At 40.0% G+C, this 24157-nt stretch overlaps 3 protein-coding genes across 3 annotated transcripts; 2 read left to right on the top strand and 1 right to left on the bottom strand.

Moving 5' to 3' along the window:
* Window positions 1-13107: 13107 nt before the first annotated feature.
* Window positions 13108-14989, top strand: LOC125211706 (LYR motif protein). Its single transcript, XM_048111611.2, has 2 exons — window positions 13108-13895; window positions 14622-14989. The coding sequence occupies exons 1-2, from the start codon at window positions 13250-13252 to the stop codon at window positions 14717-14719; spliced, it is 744 nt and encodes a 247-aa protein (XP_047967568.1). The 5' UTR covers window positions 13108-13249; the 3' UTR covers window positions 14720-14989.
* Window positions 14990-18150: 3161 nt separating this feature from the next.
* LOC125214685 (complex 1 family protein / LVR family protein) lies at window positions 18151-19457 on the top strand. The gene is made up of 2 exons (XM_048115807.2): window positions 18151-18498; window positions 19036-19457. Exons 1-2 carry the CDS (start codon window positions 18261-18263, stop codon window positions 19107-19109), a joined length of 312 nt encoding a protein of 103 aa, XP_047971764.1. The 5' UTR covers window positions 18151-18260; the 3' UTR covers window positions 19110-19457.
* A 28-nt stretch (window positions 19458-19485) lies between these two features.
* Window positions 19486-21944, bottom strand: PPAN (PETER PAN-like protein). The gene is made up of 7 exons (XM_048115806.2): window positions 21818-21944; window positions 21537-21719; window positions 21052-21282; window positions 20847-20939; window positions 20577-20764; window positions 20013-20206; window positions 19486-19798 (listed from the first exon to the last, which is right to left on the bottom strand). The coding sequence occupies exons 1-7, from the start codon at window positions 21833-21835 to the stop codon at window positions 19668-19670; spliced, it is 1038 nt and encodes a 345-aa protein (XP_047971763.1). The 5' UTR covers window positions 21836-21944; the 3' UTR covers window positions 19486-19667.
* Between the last annotated feature and the right edge of the window lie 2213 nt (window positions 21945-24157).

Below are 24157 nucleotides of genomic sequence, written 5' to 3'. Positions count from 1 at the left end.
GAGCTTGACAGTTTGCGTGAAGCATAACAGCGGCTGTGATTCGAGTGGGAGCTCTTCGCGGGCAGTTTCCCGGCCTCGAGTTTGACGTCGCATTACCTCGTTCCGTGACTTCGCTTTCCAAATTTGATTAGGGTTTCCTAACCCTTGCATTAATTTTGGAAAGTATTCCGGATTAATTTGGAAATAAGATTTGAATATATCTTGTGGACTTTATATATTATATAAGATTTGATTTTGTATTAAATCATGGATTAATTATAGATTTTATCCTTATTTTATGGATTTGTAGGGATTTAATTCCTAGATGAATCCTAGTTAAATTTGGATAATGACAATCTAATTTTTTATTTATATCCAATGGATTAATGTGGATTTATCCCTAGACAAATCCTAGTTGGATTTAGATAAAAATAATATTATTTTATTCTTATCCTATGAGTTTATTTGAATTTATTCATAGATAAATTCTAGATGGATTTGAATAGTGATAATATAATATTTTATTCTTATCTTATAGATTTATATGGATTTGTTCCTAGATAAATCATGGATAGATTTGAATGATTATAATATAATATTATCTTATTCTATGGATTTGTATGGATTTATTTCAAGATAAATCCTAGATGAATTAGGATAAACATTTATATTAATTTATTTTATCCTATAGATTTGAATAGATTTAATTCTATTAAGACAAATCTTAGATGGATTAAAATAAGAATTAATCCAAGTTATCCTTATCATTTGGATGTATATCCTAGATAGATTAGGATAAAAATGATGTATAAGAAAATCCTTATTTAATTGGATTTAGATAAATTTGTTTGTCTAAGAAATCCTAAGCAATGTTTGATATATTCTAGATGTCTATTCTAAATAGTATTAAGATTTGTATAAATCTTGGTTGATAGGATTTTATTTTTATCTTATGGATTATGATGGGATTGTTTCTATCTAGTAATATCCTAGTGCGATTTAAATAATGATAATCCTAGATCAACGTTATCTTGAAATGTAGGATTTGATTTTATCGAAATAAAATCTAGAATAATCCCAAGTGGATTTAGATAGTTGACTCTATCTTGATAAATCCTAAATGAATTTGGATAATTATTATCCAAGATAAAACTTAATTATTTAATTGATTCTCCCTTGACTAGATTAAATATTTTTTTGATAATTATCAAGTGTGTTTAAATGCCATGCATTAGATGGATTTATCTGTTTATTTGGTGTTTATCTATTTTAAGTGGATTATCTGCTTTATCTGCTTATGTGATAATTATGCAAAAACCATATAAAAATATCTAAGTGATGATTACAACAAGTGCGTTGTATATGGTCTCCATCGGTTGGACTGTAAAATTTTGTGAAGCTGATTTTCTAATATTATCGCCACCTACAGAGTAGGGACAATAATCCTACGAAAACAGTAAGTTCATAAGGGCAGACTTCTCACATAATAAATAGAATGAACTAGAAAGTGGTTCCCAATATTATTGCCACCTGCAGAGTGGGGACAATAATCCTAAGGAACTGCGAGTTTCAGGGTTCAATCAGAATTTATGAGATAGCTTGATTTTGTTATCAACACATGAACATTGTTATGGGAGTGTGTTGTAGAAACAAAATTCTGTAATGCTAAATCTGATGGTCGCGCTTAGGCAGCATTAGGCGTGTCAACCTCCAGAGGAGGAAGCTATTGATGCGTTGGTGTTGTGACCAGTAAAATTGTCAAAATTTTAATGCGTATTAACCTCCAGAGGAGGATACAATTTATTAATTTTGCAGTTGTAAGATACATAATTGTTTTGTGGTTATTTGTGATTATGTATTGAGCATGAGTATGTGATAATAAGTTTATTTGCCAAATCTTCATTATGTCTTTTAATATTTGTCTGCGATCCTTATAGAAAGTAAACTCGAATGCCTAAATTATGTAGACCGGAAACGAAAATGGATAAGATTCTCATCGCTGAAAGCTTGGAGTTTATACTCAATGATTCATGTCCTCCATTTCCTCGACATAATTCCACGAAGAATGTTCAAGAATGCATTATACATGTACTTGACAAGCTCTTTGAGGAATAAGGTCAAGCTATTTTCCTTTAAGTAGCTCGACAAGTCTTGGTTAATGACGATGAAAGATGGATATCAATAGAATCTGTCAAGATGATTCGATTGGAATATCCTAGAGTGACAGAATGTTTTGAGTGATCAACAGATCCTCAAATAGTTTCTGACACAAGTCATCGCCTAAAGTAATAAAGAATGACTATAAGAAGGTTTAGCTAAAAAGTAGAAAATCTTCAGAATAATAGTCGTTATATTACTGTTAGAGGAAAGTAACATGATAGATGACGAATTCATAAAGGCTGCATTTTTCTTAAGTCCTAGTTCATTTGAACAAAAGACTAGATATGGAAATGGGAGAGCCTGGATTGTCATCGAAGTTTGTTTAAAGCGAGTAAAGATGTTTTGTGAGTTGGATTGACCTATTTTATAGAAGGACAATGACTTACATGACAATGCAACTTCTAAATAAGAGATCTTGATCCAGTTAGGTTTTTGTTGCAGTGGGAGCTATTAATGCTCAACTATTATTTTATGGTTGATGCTTAGGGCATCATAGTATTAAAATAATATAAGTGCGACAAGGTTGAGTATTCAACAACACATCAACTTCTTAATCATTGAATGATAAAGTATTCATGGCTCTTAGCCTTAAGGCCAAGAAAATACTTAGAAATTGTTTGAACTGATCTAGACTATCAAGATTTTAACATTTCGTTAAATAGCTTGACAGTTGAGAAAGTCTGTTTGATGCACTATGAGTTAGAATCGTTTGATTCAGAATACTTATAGAAGTGCAATATAGAAAGACTAGCGAGTCTTAATGGTTTACACCATAAGAAGACGAGCAAAGGGTTATGATCAGTAGTGGGAGTCTAATCTCCATTAACGAATCCAAGCATTCACCTAATGAATGGGATAGTTATGTAAGAAGGAATCAAAGTCTTTCTAAGACAAGTTTGATTAAGTGATGAGTTGTACTCATTAAAATCTTATCATTGATGGGATAAACATTAAAGAAACTACCAACATCAGTACCTTCTACAAAACACGAGTTGTGGACTAGAGCGACTCTAGTCTAGCACATCTCAAGGTGTAATGTTGTTCCAACACGTGTTGGAAAAGTGTCCAAGAAATTGGAGTTGAGTACTGAGGCATGTTTTAAGGTTTGTCCCAAATGATGTATTGTTATAAGTTCTGTAATCTTCAAAGATATAATTCTTGTATGAAGATCAAGATATGAACTACAAAAGCCTAACAACGTGATAACTCTCAAAATAAAGAGAGAGATATCAGATATTCCACATTACCAAGAAGTCATACCATTAGAAACTTTTGCACTAATAAAATCAACTTCAGTACCTAAGATTGTAAGAACCATATCGTAGTGGGAGCGTTCCACTGGAACACAACAAGTTCTTGGGTCTAAGAGTGTCGTAAGACTCAGTCTTAGATCAACTTGAACGTAATCCCTTTAACTACAATGTAGTATTGGTTCATTTGGATATTCATCCTTGAAAAGGTGATAGATTCCAAATTACAATCTAAGATAGACAACATGTTTTACAAGACTTGCAAAACTACCTATAGGCTGTGTCATTCAGTGGGAGCTAGTATATTTGCAAGTGTAAATATGGATCTCAAAAGGCTAGACAATGACAATGGGTTATGCCCAAAGAGAATTATCTTCTCGCTATCGTTGTGCCAGGATTTATTTGATCCTATTGTCTATTAGAACTTACATAAATTAGAATATATGTATTATGATTGTCTAGACAGCCTTCTATAAATAGAAGTCTTGAGGAAATCATCTACTAGAACATTCTAATAGATATGTAATTAAGGGCAAGAAACGCATGATTGGAAGCTCATATAGACCTTCGTGGTCTTAGGCAAGCATCTATATCATAGTATATGCATTTTATCAAAATTGTCAAATATTTGGAATTTGACTTGTGTCCTTAACAGTGCTGTAAGCACAAGGAAGTTGAAAGTGCATTACATATGGAATTATTGGTACTCTACAATGATGAATCTACAAAAGTTGCAAACAACTAAGATTGGCATCTAGCGTAGGAAACTGGTTGTCTACCCAGTTAAAGATAAATGATTTAAGAGAAACTAATTACATTCTTAGCATCTAAGTCCTTTTAAGATTGCTAGAAAGAATGTTGAGATTCTCTTAGGAATCCTATATCTACACATTGCTTGGAACATTTAAGCATTAGAAATTCCATGAAAAGGTTTATACCTTTCAAGGTGGAATTGTCTTGTCTCTAGTCAAGTGTCATTTGACGCTTAGTGAGATCAAGAATTATGAGACTAGTTTCGGAGATAGTTGTCTCATGTATGCTATAGTGTGTACTAAGTTTGATATTAGTTGTGCTTTTGCATAGCAAGTATATATCATAATAACCATGGCAAAGGATTTTGATTGAGGTAATGAATATACCCTAGTGCTTGAGAAAGACTAGTAACTATATTCTAGTTTACCAGTCATTCATGTAATGTCCTTGAGGTTACACTGTCTTAGTTTTATTACTAATCAGTGATCGAGTAAGTTATCCTTTGATTATGTGTTTACCTTAGGAATATCTTCCTAATAGCTTTAATCGTAAGTTTGAGTATGCCTATGAGTATTATATTTAATTACTCTAGTGAAGGCTAACTCAAAGGACACACGAGTTTATTAAGCTAAGCAATCACATATGGGGATGATATTAATTAAAGATCAAGTACGCAGCAAAGACATTATGGTGACAAAGATATAATCAGAGAACTACCAAGCAGATTTTTCTTTCACTTAGTGAAATGAATGGTAGTTCGATATATCTAGTATCAATACCTGCTTTGTGTATAAGTGGGAGAGTTTTTGGCAGTGGGTATACTCGAAAGCATGTTTTGAGTATAAGTGGGAGATTGTTAGGTTTGGTATACTGAAAAGCATGTTTCGAGCAGTTTCGTGCGAATAGAATCTTGCTTGTATACGTAAAACTCTACGATCCACTTTTAACCCGATTCAGTATTATTCGAGCAGTTCCGCACGAATAGAATCACTATTATTATTACATTGTGTTTGCTTGTGCATTTATAAGATGTTTTATAAACATTTAAATGTATAAGAAGTAAACAAAGTCTAAGTCTTTTGCTTAGTAGACCGGTTGTGGGCGTCGTCCACTTTAAGGTAACACGGTCAGATCTATGCAATGCTTTGCAAAAGAAAAAGAAGAATTTCACAACCTAGATAGGCTTTGGCTACCTATCGTGAAAGGTTGCAATGTCAGTCCGCATATTTCTAAGCCTTACTGAAATAATTTGACATTGGTGTGGTATAGCACTGAACGGATCTAACAGCAAGACGTGTCTTTATGCTATCTACTGAAAGACTAGGTCTTGATAAAATATTATTTCTTAATCTACATATGTTAGCATTGAGCATACGATATTGATTATGCACTACTTTGACTTATCAAATGGTGCGGGTTTTTCGCAACCCAATAATCCTGATATATTGGGTAGTGGTGATTAATATCTAGCGGTGCTAGGATTGCTATTATGTTGAAACGTGCACGAGGTGAGTCTCGTTTGATAATGTCCTCAAGAGGAGCTCGAACAAGGTTTTATTATTCGGAAAACTGGCCAGTTGGAGTTTTATTACTCTATGAATAATAAATAAATGATTCTTGCTAAGTCCACTCTTGGAATTAATAAGATATTAATTAATTAAGTCCATAGCAGACATTAATTAATTAATGGACATTTATATCTTAAGCGCGGGAAATAAATAATAAAAGTGGAAACCCGGATTACTTGTAATTTCGGATTTGGATGGGGAGAGTTCAATATTACTTCTGTAGTGGCTGCTCGTAATATTCCAATATAAGCTTGTATTAAATTGTGGGTTCAATTTAATTAGTAAAAAGCTAATTGGGCGAGCCCATATCCAAAACCTTCCATAGATCCCTGTCTGGGCCCAAAAGGAACTTAATATAAATAGGAGAATAAAGGAGACAGAATTATCACAATTTCATTTTTTGTAATTTTCGAAAATTTCAGCTTCCCAGCTGTAGGAATTTTCGAATTCTACTCTTTTTCCCAAAAGGATTTCTTCTGTCTTCTTTATTCGAGTCCTAGTATTTTGATAAGATCAGCCCACCCTGATATCGAGATACAGTTCGGGAACCAGTCAGAAGATCCGTGGTCTAGTATTGAAGATCATCACGTGGAGAAGGCGCGAGCAATCGACGATTCTTTGGAGAATCAAATCGGTAACTCTAAACCGTAGAATTCATGTTTTAGGATTTACTTTCTATGAGCATGAATTATTTGCGTTCTAGCATGCAATTATCTGTTTAACATGTGAATTGATTAATCGCATAATCGGTCAAATAGATCCGTATCTGATTTATTTATTTGTACAAGTCTTCCGCTGTGCAAGGGGCACCAAACCCCATCAACTTCGTGACCCAATCTGGACTTGCGTGCATATTTGGTGGAGTTCACAGCTGACTCATGGCTTTTGCGCATGTTTGGAGCAGCGACAGCGGCTGAAGTTACTCGCAACAGTGACTGCTTGTTCGTGACAGCAGTGTTGATCCGTGACAGCAGCGAGTCCACGACAGAAGCATTAGCAGCACGGCTGGAGAAGGTCGGTCGGTCAGGCAGCACTTTCAAACCTATAGTAATGTTTCTGCACGCTATACCATCACTTCTTTCCCTTGTATCCTCTAAAGTAATGCACAACAGTTCAAAATGTTGTTTTCCTAGAGCAGCTGTTGCGTCGTCCTTTCCATAATCATTTTCATGAAACCCCTTGTTACATCTTGCCCCCACAGTAGCGTAATCCATCTCCACCTCAAGATTAAGCGGGATTGACGATGGCTTGACAGGAGGTGTGTCCAGAGCATTGATATCAGCATATATCAGTACCACAGACCCTATGGGCTCATCTCGCGAGGATCGAGGGGAAACCACACGAAATCTGTTCAATGACGCAATATATGAAAATGAGCCAGGTGTTTGGAAAGGTGGTGGTCTCCAACCCACACAAAATCTCCTGTCCAAATGTTGTACAACATTATGTCGAGGACTCGAGCTGGCCTCCAAGGATACACTGCTTTTATCACCTAGATCCAACGAAACTCCCTTTTTCACTACGTCTTCTTCCACTGGATCTGTTGAGCCGTCTCTTGGCAGAATGGGCTCAGTAAGAGCCTGAACTTGCGCAGCTTGCTCCACGTCATGCCCGACGCCCTGGATATCGTCGCCAACGCTCATTTCACTAGCCATATGCAGATCACTACAAGTTTGGACAATGAGATCGTCATCTGGGTTGTGCTCCTTAACGGCCATAATTGTTTGCTTGACTTCCTCTATTCGTGGAAGTGGCTCCTTGACGACCATAATTGGCTCCCGGTTCGCAATAGGGTACGCCGTTGGGCGTATAGGTTGTCGCTGGTCTCGGCTGGTCTCTCTAGTCCATCGAAATGGCCCAAATGAGGCAGGCGCCGCATAGGGCTTATAGAATTCGGGATCAAACCGTTGTTTTAAATCCAATAAGAAATCATCCCAACTCTTGCCTTTGTTAGTTTCCATCCAATATTCCCTCCAATCTGATGCTGGGTGATCGAACAAATATTGTGTAAGATAAAGACGATCATCTAGCACTGTGTAGTGGTGATTATAGTAATTCTGGATCTTACGGGTCCAATCTGGGGCATTCTTTCCGTCGAAACGTGGTGGCTCGCGGCGGAGGCGTGGTACGGCCCAAGGTTTGATACCCAGCGGTGGGTTTGTGATCGACGGCGGAAGAGACCAGTCCCACTGTGGTGGCATGACCGGCTGTTGGTCCGGCAGCTCCTTCGGTCTCTCATGCAGAAGTGAGCACTCAGCAAGGCTGCCCGGAGCCTCTCCGATCTGCGTTTGCTGCTCGAAATTCTCCACCAAAGCCTGATTTTGAGCTTTGATCATTCGTTTTAATTCCAAAAGCATATCATCGATGGTTGGTGCTGCTGTTGTGATTCCTTATGAAAAGACATGATATTTTGAGAAGATAGGTTTATGCGTGTGAATGAAGGTGTTCAAGCAACAAAAGCTAGGGTTTCAATAGTGGACGTGAATTTGAGAGAAATTGATTATGGTGGGAGAAGAGTAATCAATGGAAGCACCAATTGATAGGGTCTAAGTTCCCTATCGAGAGATTTGTAGAGCACTCGAAAATTGAACGGAAAGAAATCGATAATTCCCTAGTTGAAGTTCTAGGGTTTTGGAACAAGAATGAGAAAAGAAGTATTTATTTCTTAATTCTCAATATTCAAAAGACTAAACATAGTTCTCCTTATATAAGGATTCTACTGAAATGAAAATAGCTAATAAATCAAAGACGAGATATTAAAAGATATGGCTAACTAATCAAAGATATGTTTCCATCTAAAATGATATTTATTTGGAGACATAATCTTGATATCTAATTAACTTGGATTCCATGCGTTTGATGTGGGTTTGATCGGCTGAAGAGCATTGGGAGGGCCAAGCCCCTATCACCCTTTCCAGGCGGCGGGACAATTCTTCCACTCTCAATGCATACAATCTATGTTGTCCAACATCCCCGGGAACCCATGCTTCTCACCGTGCATCCACATCAGATCCTAGCAGTCTTCGAGGGTAGGGCTTCGAAGATACTGATCACGGAATATTTCAATGACGCCCTGACAGAAATACTTCAAACAATCCAGGGGAGTCGTCTCACCGATGTGGAGGTACTCGTCCCACATGTCTGCACTGCGCCTCCGTAGGCCAACTGCCTGATTGCCTCAATGCACTTTTGTATAGGTGTGTGTCCGGGTCTGCCAGCCGCATCGTACCTGAACCGGAAACACCTATATCGACGCTCTAAAGCGTCAACGATACGCATAAACAATGGTCTACTCATCCTAAAACGCCGCCTGAAATGGTTGGCCCCAAACCGCGGTTCCGGAGCGAAGTAGTCTTCATATAGCCGCTGATGTGCAGCGACGTGATCCCGATCAACCACAGCTCATCGGTTTCGCGCTCGCCAGTCCCAATGGTCGGTAGCGGACCAGCCAGCGCGCGCGGAGCGGCTAGCCGGCCTGCTAACTGCCATTGGAGATGCTCTTAACACATATTCTTAAACTCTGTGCCGAAAAGAAGCGTTTTTATTAACAAGGAACGGAGAGAGTATATACTTATAATATATTGTACACATCAGTTGAGTAATTATTCTTTATATTTGTTGGAGTAGTATTGAGGGTGAGGCCTGAATCCTAGGTGTCAATTGACATTGCTCTTGCTTACTAAAATCTGCAATACTTGATTCCCTTTGGAGACCTCAATTAATCATAAACATGATTTAGTACAAAACACGATTGAGTCGCTCTAGCAAAAAATAATATAAAATATGTAAGTATGATTTAGTACGCAAACACGATTGTCATGTATATTTAGCAGGCCAAAGGAGGATTATTTTATTTAGTACAAAACTTGATTTAGTACGCAAACACGGTTGTCATGTATATTTAGCAATTAAGATACAAAATAAAAAATAAAATATGTAAAGTGAATTTACTAGTATTATAAATTTATCATGACATATATTTAGTCATTAGAGCATGACTTTATCTATAAGAATCCCAATGTGACATCTTAAAACAAGTTGGAGAGTGGAGACTAATATCCAGTCACTTCTGGAATTTTATTGAAGCAATGCTACAAACATCATTCCAGCTTAAGTGAGACCAAAAATTGAAAATCTGGTACATGAATATCTCCAAAACATACTCCTCCATTAGCCCACCCATGTCAACAAGCAAGCATGAACACTCATATAAATCTACCAAACTATGTTAAAGCAAGTTAGTCAGTCTGACAAAGTGTACATAACAAATAGTATAACCCCACAGCACGAGTAAATGGCAAGAAATCCAGACGCGTTAAAGCATAAAGCAGCATTTCCTGCACCAAGAGTCTGAGACTCCCATTTTAAAGATGTAGGGTGTTTCATTTTCAAATGACCACATACATACAACTCCTTTATGTTTTATTTCCAACAATGGTTCGAAGAAAATCAAATATGGTACTTCCCATTCCTCCTTTGGCACCATTAGCAATTATCAGTGATGGCCACCATCACCGCCTTTGCCTTCTCCCTTAGCATTATCTACATCAGCTCTCAGCTGATGTTGTTCCTCCTTGTAAACTCGGTTCCTCCGTTGGAACAACAAAGAATGTAATACTATCAAAAAGAAATTTGGTCACCACAAAGTTTTAAAGCGAGAATACTGAGTTCGGAATTTAGAGTCACAAATATCACCTGATAAAGAAATATTTCAATTTTATACTAGTTATTATCTTAGGACAGGCCATGACTCTGTATATAATTAAATTTATACGTAGAAGGGTTCATTGCAGATTCAGTTGATTTTATAGGGGATAAGTGGAATAAGCTGCATATGTTCATAAATCTCTTTATCTAAACTTGTCCTTAAAATACAAACAAAACCACCCACTTACCAACAAGTCATGTAGATGGTTTTGTCACCAAAATAATCAACAGTATTGATAATTTGACACACTTTCCTAATACACATCAGTCGCCACCATAAGAGCGGAAAGGGAAAACCGGAAAAGTAAGGGATAAGAAGCAAGTAGACTGTCAAAGTCCAAGCAGCAGCAACACAAGTTTCACATATGGATCACCCAGAGAACCTATGTCATTTAGATGGTCAGTATATTAATTAAAACATTCGAGATATATGAGCTAGATACTATATACTAAAATTTCACATCGAGAAGGCTTCATTAGGGCCTAATTTTTGGAAGCTTTCATGAGACCCATTCTAGGATCATAAACAAGGCCGCACGATCCATCTAAAGTACGATATTTCATTACATACTATTCTCATACTTATTGAAGAAGCGAAAATGGTGAATGATACATTAATTAAAAAGAAAGAAGCAATAGTGTCAAACATTGGACTTGTTTTGTTAACTGAACCCAGGGAAGAGTGTTTGATTCATATAAATCTTATAGATAACATCATAAGTTGTAGTAATTGTTTGGTCAAGAAGCAAAAATTCAAATATTCCACCTTGTTTTGCAATGATTGGCATTATGAAGATTGCGAAATAGTAAAGATGATAGTTTAATCTTGCAGAATGAACAGAAACTACAAAGATTTTCAATCCCTGAAAAAATTCATAAGCTATCTAAGTTACCACCCTTGACAGTAGAACGATGAAAGTGATCGAATCACAATCCTTTCGTTTGCAACATATTAAATTAAAAGAAAGAGTAGAGGCCAAAATTAGTCTTCGACATATGCCCATTTTATGATTTTGGTCTTATACTTTATCTTTTGAATTTTTGCATCATGAACATTTCAACTCGGATCACAATTGGTCCTACACTAACAATTCCGTCAATTTTTAAACGGTTTTAACCCGATTTTGATCGATTTTTAAACGGCTTTGTTATTCTGTCATTCTTTAACTTTTATGACCTAAGTGAGATGTTATAGTATTCCACTACCACTTATGATAAAGAAAGACTTGTCATCTAGTCATTCTTTGATTTTCGTGAGTACGTGAGATGTTATAGCATTCCTCCGCCAGTCGTGAGATCATAAGATGTCATCTACCACCACGTCCACTTGTAATAAAAGATGACTTGTCATTTAGTCATTCTTTGATTTTCATGAGCTCACTAGAGGATTACACAACCACTTATAATAAAAAATTATTTGTAGTCATGCTTTAATTGAATGACTCATATAAGCAACGAAAATTAAAGGTTACATACCTCTAAAAATTTGAATTACTTATTGTGGCCAATCCATCAGTAGTTACCAACGGAAAACAGAGTTATCGACAGATTGGATGGATTACCGATGAAATTTCTGTAGTACTGGCATGTAAATTACCGACGAAAAAATGGAAATTAAATTTGTTGTTTTTCGTAGTGACTAAGCAACACAAATTAAAAGTTACTCCATATTAAACAACATATATACATCGTAAACAGATAAACTTCTATCACATCCCATACACTTATGCCATTAGATAGCGTTTTAGAGGAGCTTCTTTTGAAGATAAGCCCCTTCTAACCAACAACGTACTTCCTCCGTCCCATCACATGTGACACATTTTTTGGGCACAGGTTTTTAGATAGTACTCCCTCCATCCCCGATTAAGAGTCGCACTTTGACTGGGCATGAGTTTTAAGAAATGTAAAGAAAAATTTGTTGAAAAAGTTAGTAAAATGTGAGACCCTTTTTTTATATTGATTTTATAATAAAATGTGAGTGAATTGAGTTAATAGAATGTGAGACCTACTTACTATTTATGGTAAAAATGTAATGTGACTCTTAATTGGGGATATACAGAAATGGAAAAGTGTGACTCTTAATCGGGGACGGAGGAAGTAGTATTTAATAATTAAATGAGGAGAGAATAAAATAGGATTGAAAAAAAGTAGAGAGAGGATAAAGTAAGAGAGATATAGATGTTGCGTTTTTGCCATAATAGAATGTATCACTTATACTGGGGCGACCCAAAAAGAAATACGCATCACTTATAGTGTGACAGAGGGAGTATCAAGATTAGATGCTTTGATCTCCCGTTTCTGATTATCACACTTCCCTTCATGCGTGATCCTCATTTCACGCAGTGTTGTGAAATAATTTGGAATTGAATATGCTTGTGTTGTTACTTCTTTACTTTTTTTTTTTCTTTATTTTGGAATTTTTTCCTTAAATTAAGATTTTGTATCTCTCCATTCCACTATTAGTGATGACTTTATTTTGGGTACGGAATTTTTAAAAATGATATTTAGAGAAAATGGAATATAAAAAATGAAAAGATAAAAGAATAATATAAAAAAAAGTATTTTTTGATTTTAAAAAAAAATCAATCACCTTATTATATAGTACTCCTTTGGTGGGTCGGGGGAGTATATGAATATGATCTCAATTCTCAGCCCATTCGTTGATTTCCAAAAAAAGTTAAAAGTAAAATCAATAATGATATACTTATGTTACTAGCATATTTATAGAACTGGGCAGATCTATTTCTTCAAACACAATCAAGAATTGGAAAATCCCTAAATCGGATTTGTGAATTCACCTAATCGACTCGATCGGAAATCATTCGCTCTACTATGTCACGCGGCGGAGCGTTAGAATCAATTCACGCCATTGAATCATGCGCCTTCCACCTCCTCAGCTGGCGCCCCTTCGCCCAAACCCTCGATTCCGACTCCTCCTCCAAGCCCCGCTACGGCCCCTACACCAAGCGCCCCTGCCGCTCCGACCGCGCCACCTCCTCCTTCTCCATCGACGCCATCCTCGACATGTCCAAGCTCACCCTCTTCGACGACGACAGGGCGCTCTCCTTCTCCGCCGCCAGAAAGCGCTGGTTCACCGGCAAGCGCCGCCGCCGCCGCGGCTCTGTCTCCGGCCGGAGCTCCGATCGCAGGGCTGGCTGCTCCGTTGCCGCCTCCGCCGCGAACGGCACGTGCTCCGATTTCCCTATGCTGGCCACGGACTCCAGCGGGGAGCTGTTCGGGGATCCGAATTGGGCGTCGGATGTGAGTGATCGGAGAGAGAGGGAGGCGAGTGGGTTGGGGGGTGGAGAGAGGGAGAATGTGGGCGGCGGGTGTGGTCAGTTCGGTAATAATTGCGATAGCCAGGGGAATGAATCTGGGTATGGGAGTGAGCCGGGCTACCGCGGCGATGCTGAACACGGTTATGGCGATGAGGAAGAGGACGATTCTAGGGCTTTGTTTTGGGGCGATGAATCTGGAGGTATATTTCTTACTTGTTAGTTTAACAATTTTGTTACTGAAATTGAGATAGTGAGTTTTGATTATGAAGGTATATGCAATATTGTTATGGTTGATTTGAATGATTAACTCGAAATTATGTGGCCCCTTATTATGTTAAAGGGGATTATATTGGTGAGAAAGTCTGTTCTTAAGTGGAAGCAGCTTTTTTGTTAGTGATATGATATGAAATTTGAGGTAGATCAGCTTGAAAGATTATTTTCTTCTATTGAAGGTTAAACTTTCAGAATTCAGATGTCTAATTTTCCCAAATTAGTTTCAACTATGATAGTAGCTGTGTTTAGTTCTTGACACTCACCATCTGGAATTGGTTTGCTTAATCTTTTGCACGTTCCTCCTTAATCTTCCCATATGGTTGATTCTAAGCAACTGTGAGTCGGGATGTTATTATAATCGAGTTTCATACAAGCTTCTTAATGTTGAAAGAATGGCATTCAAATCCCTTGTTTCCCTATCACTATTATCATTTTTATTGTTGAATGTGTTCTGTTTCTTTACTGAGATGATATCTTTAGATCCCAGATGTATGATCCAAGTCAGGACTATTATTGCAATCGAACATTATACAAGTTTCTATGTTGTTAAAAAAATGGCATGCAAGTCCCTTGTTTCTTCTTCACAAGTCTTCCATCTACTGATGCTTGCTCGTTTCAAACAATTGCTAAAAACTTTCGGTATTTATCTGCAGCTGAGAGTGCTTCCCCGTTGGAAAGAGTGGGCGAGAACTCACTGCAGAAAGCTCATCACAGAGGCCGTCGCAAGAAACATGATGTGCGAATGGCCTAATTTGTAATTACATTTATCAAGTCCCCCTCTTGCTTTGGATGGTTTTCTATGTTCCTAGCAAGATTTATTTATTCTTCACATCCCAATTTGCAAGTTTTGATCTAGAAATGGTCATTTGTTGCCCAAGCCTAAATAATACTGATATCATCCAAGTTTGTACTGTGGTAGCCGGTAGGTGTTACTTTTTCTTGATTGTTTGTATCGTGACAGCTATGTATCTATATCTAAATTGAGAAAATGAACTTCAGTAGCCCGCAGGGGCTTAGCGCAGTTGGTTCCGGGGGAGCAGATATTGCTACAAGGAGCTGGGTTCGAATCCCGCTACTGGCGTGTGGGAGCTTCCATCTTTCAGGCACAAGTGTGAGGCCTTGGGAGATGGGCTCCTGTCAGGATAGTGGGTTGAAGGCCTCCTCTCTAACAGGCCGCTGTGTACCCTGATTGAACCCCCTCACAAACTGTCGGGCCGGGGTGTGGGGGCGGCCAGGGTGACCGCATCACCTTTTGCTACAAGAAAATGAACTTCAGTGTGTGTAAGAGCATCCACTATAGGTGGACAAGTTTTGGTGGACAACTTTTTTTTTTGTCCATAGCCCCATTTTATTTGTCCACAGCCCCAAAAAAAAGTGTCCGCAGCAATAGTGGACACTTTGTGGACAACTTTCACTTTATTTTTCTTGTTGTATTTTTTAATTCAATTTTACAATTAAAATTATCGGACTAAAAATAATTAAAGAACGAGACAATAAATAATAAAATTAAAAAGTGCGATGAGACCAAATATTCGTTGTATTCATGGATACCGGAAAATTACAAAACGAACATTTAAAAAAAAAAACATACAAAAACAAATAAAAACACCGCCACCATCTACTCGGTGGCGGAGTCGGAAACATCGGCCTCATCTTCGTCGCCCACTCCCCCCGGCGCCGCCGCCCCTGCCCCCGTCGCCCCTGGACCAGTCAGCCCCAGCTCCTCTCTGATCCTACACATTAGCTCATAGTATATCGACTTGGTGATCGGGTCGGTGGCCGACTCGTAGAAACGGCAGTTATCTTGCAGTTGTTTCATCAACTGCACATTCAGGTTCCTGTTCAAGACCACATGGGCCCCATGGTCCACGGACTGAGCTCCAGAAGGCGCCTGCGCGCCCCGCGATCCAGACGCGGCCGCCGAGTAGCGGGAGGAACCTGCAGACATCCGGGCGCTGCGGATACTGGCCTTCTGCCCCGGAGGGCGTGAGCGTCTGGTGTGTGTATCAGAGGGCTCCTCCGCTTGGGCGTCGTTGAGGTCGATTGAGTGTCCGCCGCTGCTGCTGCTGTAGTTCCCGGCTCTGTTGCGTCTGTTGCGCTTCGCTGCGTGACCCTCGGTCTCCTCTGCACAGATGGCTTTGAATTTCGGCCAGTTCTCGAGAACGCGGAACTCCTCCCACTGGGTGAACTTAGGCTTGTATAGCGCGTTGTATTGGGACACGGAGAGAGCCTTCACGTCGGCTTCGTTGCGGCCACTCTCAGCGTTGATAAGGTTGTTGCCGTAGATGCCCACGAACTTCCTGGTGAGTGTCAGAATCCTCCCAAACTTTTTCCGGATCTGTTCCGCGTCACGCGGTTTGGCGCCTCTCGGCTTGAACTCATTGTAGGTCAACAAAACGCGCTTCCAAAAGCTAATCTCGGTCTGATCGGTGCCAACACAGGGGTCGGATGTGACGGCATCCCATGCCCTCGCTACAGCATCGACTCGTCTTTGGTGTAGTGCACGGCCCGACTTGTTACCGGCGAATCGCTACCGCCGCTGCCATCCCCATCGCCGTCGCCGCCGGCCCGCCCCCCACCGCCGTCGCCACCGCCCCTCCCCCCACCGCCTCTCCCCCCACCGCCGTTGCCGCCGCCCCTCCCACCACCACCGTTGTCGCCGCCCCTCCCACCACAACCGTTGCCGCCGCCTCTCCCACCACCGCCGTCGCCGCCAGATCTCGTCGGCGGGGTCTCCGGAAGGCCCGGACTCATCATCCCCATCATCTGCTCCAGTGTGAACCTATCGAAATCAGACAGGGGAGTCTGGGTGCGCTGGAAAGAGTGAGAAGGGGTATCCGGCCGCGGATGGTTGGGCGAGTCCATAGTGGGTCGATAATCTCCAAACGCCGAACGACCCAAATTCCTCTGATGAGAAGATTGATCCCGATATTGGCTTTGTTGCCATGGCGGGGATGTCGGTGACCACGACTGGAATGGAGGGGGACTGGGACTCGATCCCCGGGGGGTGGGACTCGATCCCCGCAGCTGAGATGGCTGGGAAGAAGGATAGTATCCATATCCCGATTCTTCCGTGCCGGGTGAATCTTCGTCTCTCCCGTGCATCTCGGTAAAATCTAGGGTTGTGAAATTGGGGGTGGAGTGAAAATGGGTGTGGAGTGGAAGACAAATTGGTGGATATTTATTTAAATAAGTCAATAAATTAAATAAAAATTCGAAATTAAAAAAAAAAAAAAAAAAAGGGAAACCGGCGGTCCGCCGCGGCGGTGTCGCCGCGCAATAGGTAGGCGCGGCGGCCGCCGCTTTTCTCTCTCCAGCGGCCCGTCCTCGCCGCAAAGCCGGCGATACCCCTTCCGCCCCAACAAATTCGTCCGCTCCCGGGGCGGACGCCTTCCCCCCTATACACCGCCGCGGCGCCGCCGGGAAGGGGGCGGCCGGCGCGCCGCCCCTATAGTGGATGCCCTAACATCATAGCAAGGCCAGACTAAATTGGTATGCAATTTAATGGTTGCAGTTTATTCATCAAGTTTTGTGCAAGTATCATAGTTGTACTTCCTTAATCTATAAAATAAAGTCTTGGTACACGAGTTTTAATACAAGAAACATTGAAGTATTGGATAAAAATTGAGATTCATCTTATTAGAAATAATTTTATAAAAAATAGCGAAGAAATGAAAAAATAAGACTACTTGTACTCCATATTTCAAGTATCAAACTAATCACATTAGTAATTTGTGAAGTTTATTAGATATGTTTTGAGATATTGTAAAATAGTACTCCCTCGGTCCGTGGATAGGAGTCTCATTCTTATCTAGCACGGATTTTAAGAAATGTTAATAAAAATGGATAGAAGAAAGTTAGTGTTAATAAAAGTGGGTGGTAGAAAGTTAGTGGAATATAAGTCTCACTTGTACATATAAATTTTAAATGATACGTGAATGGAGTAAGTTAGTGGAATGTTGGTCTTTACCATTTATAGTAATTATGAACCGAGACCCCTATTCGGGAACGAAATAAAATGGAAAATCGAGACTCCTATTCACGGACAGAGGGAATATGTTCAAATTTGAGCTATTTTCGTTTATAGACCAATTTGTTAATACTCCATAAAATAAAAATAAAAATAAAAATAAAATTAGTAATACTAATCCAAACCCTATATATTATTAACCATTAAATAAATTCGGAGTAGATCGGGCTGCAATATTTTTCATTTTTGGTTCCAAATTCGTTCCCTTTTTCCACTCATCTTGGATCGGTGGTGCTGGAGACGACGTCGTAGCAAGCAGAAAATGGGGAGCGAAGCATTGACGGCGTACAGAGCGCTGCTGAGAGCCACTCGGAAGACCTTCGCCGGCGATACCCTGATGCTCAAGCAGTCCGCCGCAGAGGTGCGGAAGAAGTTCGATGAGAACCGCCACGTGACCTCCGCCGCCGACCTCAGCCGCCTCATGGAGGAGGCACGTGAGGCCTCACACTTCATATCCACCATGATCGTCCAAGCCAAGCTCAACGACCGCGGCGGCTACGGTATGATTTCATCAATTCACTGCTATGTTATTCTATGCGCACCACCTGTTTGTGAAATGTCCTGTCACAGTTTTTGATCGAAATTTTGTGCTAAATAATGTTAACGACGTGTAATAAATTCTTTTTTGTTTCGAGCAAGATTCATGCTTTGCATTCTTTGGTATTCTTCCATTTTTTGGCAAATCATTTAGCTGAATATCCCCAAATGTATGAGGTACATAGATTCAAGTATTCATTAAGGTCAATACCCTAATGCAAAACCTTCTCCTTGAAGTTCAATCTGTTCTTGTTATAATCAACAGAGTGCGAGCAATATCACAAGAAAGGCAAATCTTTATGCGTTTTACTAGCAACTCTTTTTGTATGATCTATAGACGAATTTTCAGTTTCTCAATAGTGACAAATAAATGTTATTGTCACTGTACTCAATCTGATATTGAGTATAGTGTTTTATGGAAATTATTTTGTTGATGTGAGTATATGATTGATGTTGCGTGATACTAACAAACATTTAACAAACATTTACTGTTATTGCAGAAGTGAAGGCTGATAAAGAGCATGCTGGAGCTACCCTTGAGATTCCCTCTGAAGAAATTCTCAAGAATGCTTAGAAGCATCAATTGTAGACTAGGGCTACACTACACACATATTTCACAGAACTTGGACAACGATGGAGAGGGATTGTTGAGCTTAGAATGGGAAAGCTCTGTTCATTCTTCAATCGAATAGTTTGTGGTTTGTTCCTAGCGCTTTCATCGACATTCTTGAGTTTGTTTGTAACCTTGTTTTTGAGGTTTTACTTTACCTTGTTCTTGAGATTTTACTTTTATCAAATAATGTGCTGTTTGTTCCTAGATTACACTGACGGTTTCAGTGTGTAGTTTGCGATTGGAACTGATGATTATTAGTGAAACATTGTTTAGTTTATGAATGAAATAATACATTACGATTTTGATGGATATTTTGTTGCATTGAACAAAAATAGCATGATAAAAATTGTATTGTAGTAACATTTAGTACTGAGCCCTGTTCTTTCTTGGAATACACCTCATGCTTCAACAAAATTAGCCGAAATGGACTAAAATTACAGAATGTAAATCGTTAGGAAACAATGAATTCCTTCTCTGTTAACAAGACGGAAAGTAGCAAGGAGTAGATAGTAACAGGAGCTAGTCTTCATCCTCTTGTTCTTCGTCTTCATCATCTTGTTCTTCGTCTTCATCGTCTTGTTCTTCTTCATCATCCTCAGATTGCTCAGCTGCAATTTCGGTTTTCTCGGTCTTGCTCGATATCTTGTCTCCTGAAATGAAAAAAACAAGATTATAGATTATGTGAGTCTGAGTGAATCTCTTTTATAATTTTATGTGAAGACAAGGAAAACGAATTCAATGGTCAGTGGAAATTAACACTATTAAAAGAACATGTAGAGAGGACCTAGCAGGTTTCAAGTTTTATAGGTTTAGAAGCATTACACATCAATTAGTGTGTTAACAATCAAATAGCAGAAGTCTTACCAAATTCACTGAATATTATTCCACCAGAACATAATCCTTCCTCAATTCTAACGAGCTGAAGCGTCATCCTAGGCCCAATCTCTTGAAGCTTGACGGCACTCTTGTTTGATGCCCGGTTCAATCTACCAAGATCAGTTGGTAGACTTACAGTTGCTGCTTCATCATCCACTTCGCTTTCTGACCCATAACCAGGCCTTCGAGGAAGCCAAATGGGGATCATTATAAATAACAAACATGGCTAAATGACAAGAGACTGAATCTAATATAAGTTTGTAACACCAAACTATTGAGAGAAAAATAAACAACAGTTTTTATGTTAAAATGAACATTACACGGAACCTATGAACCACTAACAATGTAGTATTTCGTACATAATTTTGTCAAGAGTTACTATGTTGACATGATCCGAACATAGGGAACAGTACACTGTACATATGTGTGAGTTAAATTAGTTAACATCCTATGGGTTAATAATTTTCTTGCTATTAGATAACGCGTGCTACAGGGCAAAATATTGTAATTCATCCACATAATGCTTTTTTTATCCATCGAAAGAGAGCATACCTTGTTAGGAATTCACTGACATCCTGAAGCCCACTCAAATCAGGCGCCTGCCGATTCTGCACGAATTTTCTTACTCTTCGAGACACTCCAACAGGCTGTAATCTGATTGAGTAGTGCCGGAAATCAATAAGCTTTGTGTCTTTGTTGTAACTGAGCAGCACAATCCGTTGGCAAGACGCAAGTTTGACCTGCAACACAGTGAGGGGGAAGACCTCAGACCATACTCAAGCATAGACAAGGACGACAAGGTCAAGGAATACGAAGACCTACAGTGTTTATATCAATAGCAGGAAATATGTTCTGAAACATTATGGTAGTAAGCTTTAGATGCTGCTCTCCCGTCCCAAAACCAGATAGCACAATCTACAGATCGAAATAACATATATGAGTTAACAATCACATCAATAAGCCACTCGAGTCATTGATGCCTATACAACCATAATCCATGAATAGTGATAGGGAAATGTGCAGTTACCAATGGTGGATTCTGGAAAAGATCTTTATGACATCTCGGGCGCAGTTGAGCCTTGATAACATCAGCAGCCAGTGAATATCCATGAATCTTGAAGGTAAGAGTCGGACCCTGCGGCGTCCGACCTACCCTCAGGTAGGGAGAGCTATCAGTTTTCGACAGAATGAGGAAATGCGTAACACCCATCGGCCCAGCAACATTCAAGAAGTCCTTGATATTGTTACGCTTTTTCTCCTACCAATTCAAAACAACTTAACCAAATTATACGCAGCAACAGCAATTGACTCCAATCATCAACAAAATTAATTACATATCTAACATTCTAGAAGTGTTTGGTATTTTTACCCCAATTTGGCCCGTTCAACACAAACCCCCCCAAAAGCAGAATACACCATAGTGCCCTAATTTACATCTTCTAACACAAAAGTTCAAAGTTTAAAACAGCAGCAACGCGATTCAAGGATCAATAAGTGAATAAAAAAAAGTACCTTGAGCTTCAAAGCAGTGTAAGGAAGCATCAATTTTCTCAAATCCGTCTGCAATTGTCTAAGAACACCGGGCAATTTGCCGCGAGAAAACACGAAACTCTTGGGAATTTTATCTCCGGTTACATGGTCTACAGAAGAAGGCAACTTCTTGCCAATCGGTCTGACAAAGGGAATCCTCTTATTCTGAAACATCAACATTCACAAACAGCAAACAAATTATATGGCTATTACAGGTTAGAAGCCCAGAAAAAGAATAAATACGTCAGAAGAAAGCTTCTTACTTTACGAAATCGAGCCATCGTTAGAGAAATCAAGAAGAGATGGCGCAGGCTATTTGAAGAAGGATATGGAGGGTTTAGGTTTTTGTGTAGTTGAATTACGTTTCAATTAGAACTGATGAAATAACAAAACCCTAATTTTTCGATTTCGGTGTTTTATATATGGAGTACCATTTTATTAAATATATTGCGGTTAAAATTGTTTTTTTTTATTTGGGTGAACTGTATACTTTTGTTTATTTGGGTTAATTAGTAGACATCAGTTTTTTAGTTTTTTATGATTCGGTGTTTTATATATACCATCAATACATAATTTATCTTTTGTCTTTGAAATTTATTATTTTAAAAGGGTGTGTTCCTTATTTTGAGAAGGTAAATAGATTATATAATTTTTTTAGATATATTTTTTCTTCTTGGAGATGCTCTCAGTGGAAAACGGGATCTGCTTTATTTGAGAGAAAAATATTATCAAAAATAAAAAGAACTATTTTGATGAGATAGACTGAAATAAAAAATATTCATATTTTTATTAGTTGAAGGAAATATGACTTCTAACACTATCAAAACCAAACACATCACGCGTGCTCGGTGGATTTATTTGTTTGAGAATATTTTTTGTGTGTGTTTTATGTAGATAATTTAGTTGTACTTATTTTTCTTCCTTTAGAGCGTCTCTGGTGGCGCCCGACAAGAATACGAACGGGGAAAAGCGAATATTTCGTTAAAAAAAAACATACATTCTTCGAAAAAAAAATTACATAATAATTAAAAAATTACATAATTAAAAAAAATACATAATTTAAAAAAAAATACATAATTTAAAAAAAAATTACATAATTTAAAAATAAAATTACATAATACCTAAAAATTACATAATCATAAAAAGTCGAGGGATACAACCCTCGGCTCTCACTCCTCCTCGTCCTCGTCCCCGTCGCCCGTGCCGCTGCCGCCTCCGACGTCCCCGCCCCCAATCTCGACGCCATAATCATCAATGGGTGGCATTCCTAAATCGCGTCGACATGCATCGATCACATTTTTGCTCATCCTTTTGTACACAGGATCGTGCGTGCTAAACCACTTATTCATGCTCTGCATCAGGGTCTTCGTTTGCTGCACGTGGGCGAGACGGTCGTTCATAACTGGGCCTTCAGGGGCCTCCGATTCTTCACATCATCCTCAGACATGCCGCTGGTTTCCATGCGCATGTTGTTTTGGTAGAGGGCGGCAAAACGACTGAGCTTAGGCCTCAACCGAAGCCACTGTTTCCGGCATTGCTCGGAAGTGCGAGGCTTCGTCCCAGACGGTTTGCATATGAGGTAGGCCTCACTAATGCGAAGCCACAATCGGTCAACATACTGGTTCGGCCCGACATAGGGATCCTCTACTACACCGATCCAGGCCTTCGCAAGCGCGGCATTTTCCCAAACGGTCCAGATCGTCCTCCTCTCCCGCTCATCCTCACCCTCCTCCTCCTCTGCCCCCGTGTGCGAGGAAGAGCTCGGGGCTTTGCCCTTGCCCTTACCCCCGCCCCTACCCCCACCCCTGGCCTTGCCCTTGCCTTTGTTCCGTCCCCTTGCAGCAGGCTCGCCTCATCGGGAGTCTCACGGATCGGCGATAGCCCCAACTCCACTCCCAGCTCCTCAAAAGAGAAAGTCTCGATGCCGGCGTACTGAGTCTCCAGAACAGTACTAGGGGAATCATCAGCCAACAAATCTATATATGGGCGATAGACAGATTCCCTAGGCGTCCTCGGGCTCCTGGGCTGCATCGACCCACCCACCGCCATATTTGGCGGCGTACCGCCCATCCCCACTGCCCTGGGCATCATCCCACCCACCCCCGCCATATTTGGCGGCGTACCGCCCATCCCCACTGCCCCGGGCATCATCCCACCCACCCCGCCATATTTGTCGGCATACCGCCCATCCCCGCTGCCCCTGGCATCATCCCACCCATCTGACTCATCCAATTGAACATATTGTAGAACATTTGGGGAGTCATCCCGCCATCCCCGCCATTTGGGGATTCATCCCCGCAAAGTTTCCCTCCGTTCCGGTGGGAAACGTGGGTGTGTCTCCTCCGCTTGTGGTGGGGGAGTTCCTATTGTACCCCATTGTAGTAGAAATGAAATTTGTAGATTTAGAGAGAGAAACTTGTCAACACAAGTGGTGTGAATGAAATGAAGTTCAACGAGCCCTATTTATAGAGTTTAAAAAAAAATTAAAACTCGGACGTCCGAGTGGGACGTCCGACCATCGCCACTACGGCGGATGTCCGCCCGCCCGTGGGAGTGACGGGCGAGGCCATCCGATGGGCATATGGGACGGGCGTGGGCGCCCT

The sequence above is a fragment of the Salvia hispanica genome, chromosome 3 (genome assembly GCF_029641045.1).
Source record: "Salvia hispanica isolate PSC_SH4W2 chromosome 3, Shi_PSC_v1, whole genome shotgun sequence".
Taxonomy (NCBI): Eukaryota; Viridiplantae; Streptophyta; class Magnoliopsida; order Lamiales; family Lamiaceae; genus Salvia; species Salvia hispanica.
The sequence above is the reverse complement of the archived record's forward strand: the minus strand, read 5'-3'. Positions and strand labels throughout refer to the sequence as shown.

Coding starts and splice junctions, on each gene's coding strand:
- PPAN (XM_048115806.2), bottom strand. Junction 21,283..21,536: donor ACACTGCTTTGAAGCTCAAG/GTACTTTTTTTT, acceptor TTGAATTGGTAG/GAGAAAAAGCGTAACAATAT. Junction 20,940..21,051: donor TTTTCCAGAATCCACCATTG/GTAACTGCACAT, acceptor TTCGATCTGTAG/ATTGTGCTATCTGGTTTTGG.
- LOC125214685 (XM_048115807.2), top strand. CDS start 18,261: ATGGGGAGCGAAGCATTGACGGCGTACAGAGCGCTGCTGAGAGCCACT. Junction 18,499..19,035: donor CAACGACCGCGGCGGCTACG/GTATGATTTCAT, acceptor CTGTTATTGCAG/AAGTGAAGGCTGATAAAGAG.
- LOC125211706 (XM_048111611.2), top strand. CDS start 13,250: ATGTCACGCGGCGGAGCGTTAGAATCAATTCACGCCATTGAATCATGC. Junction 13,896..14,621: donor TTGGGGCGATGAATCTGGAG/GTATATTTCTTA, acceptor ATTTATCTGCAG/CTGAGAGTGCTTCCCCGTTG.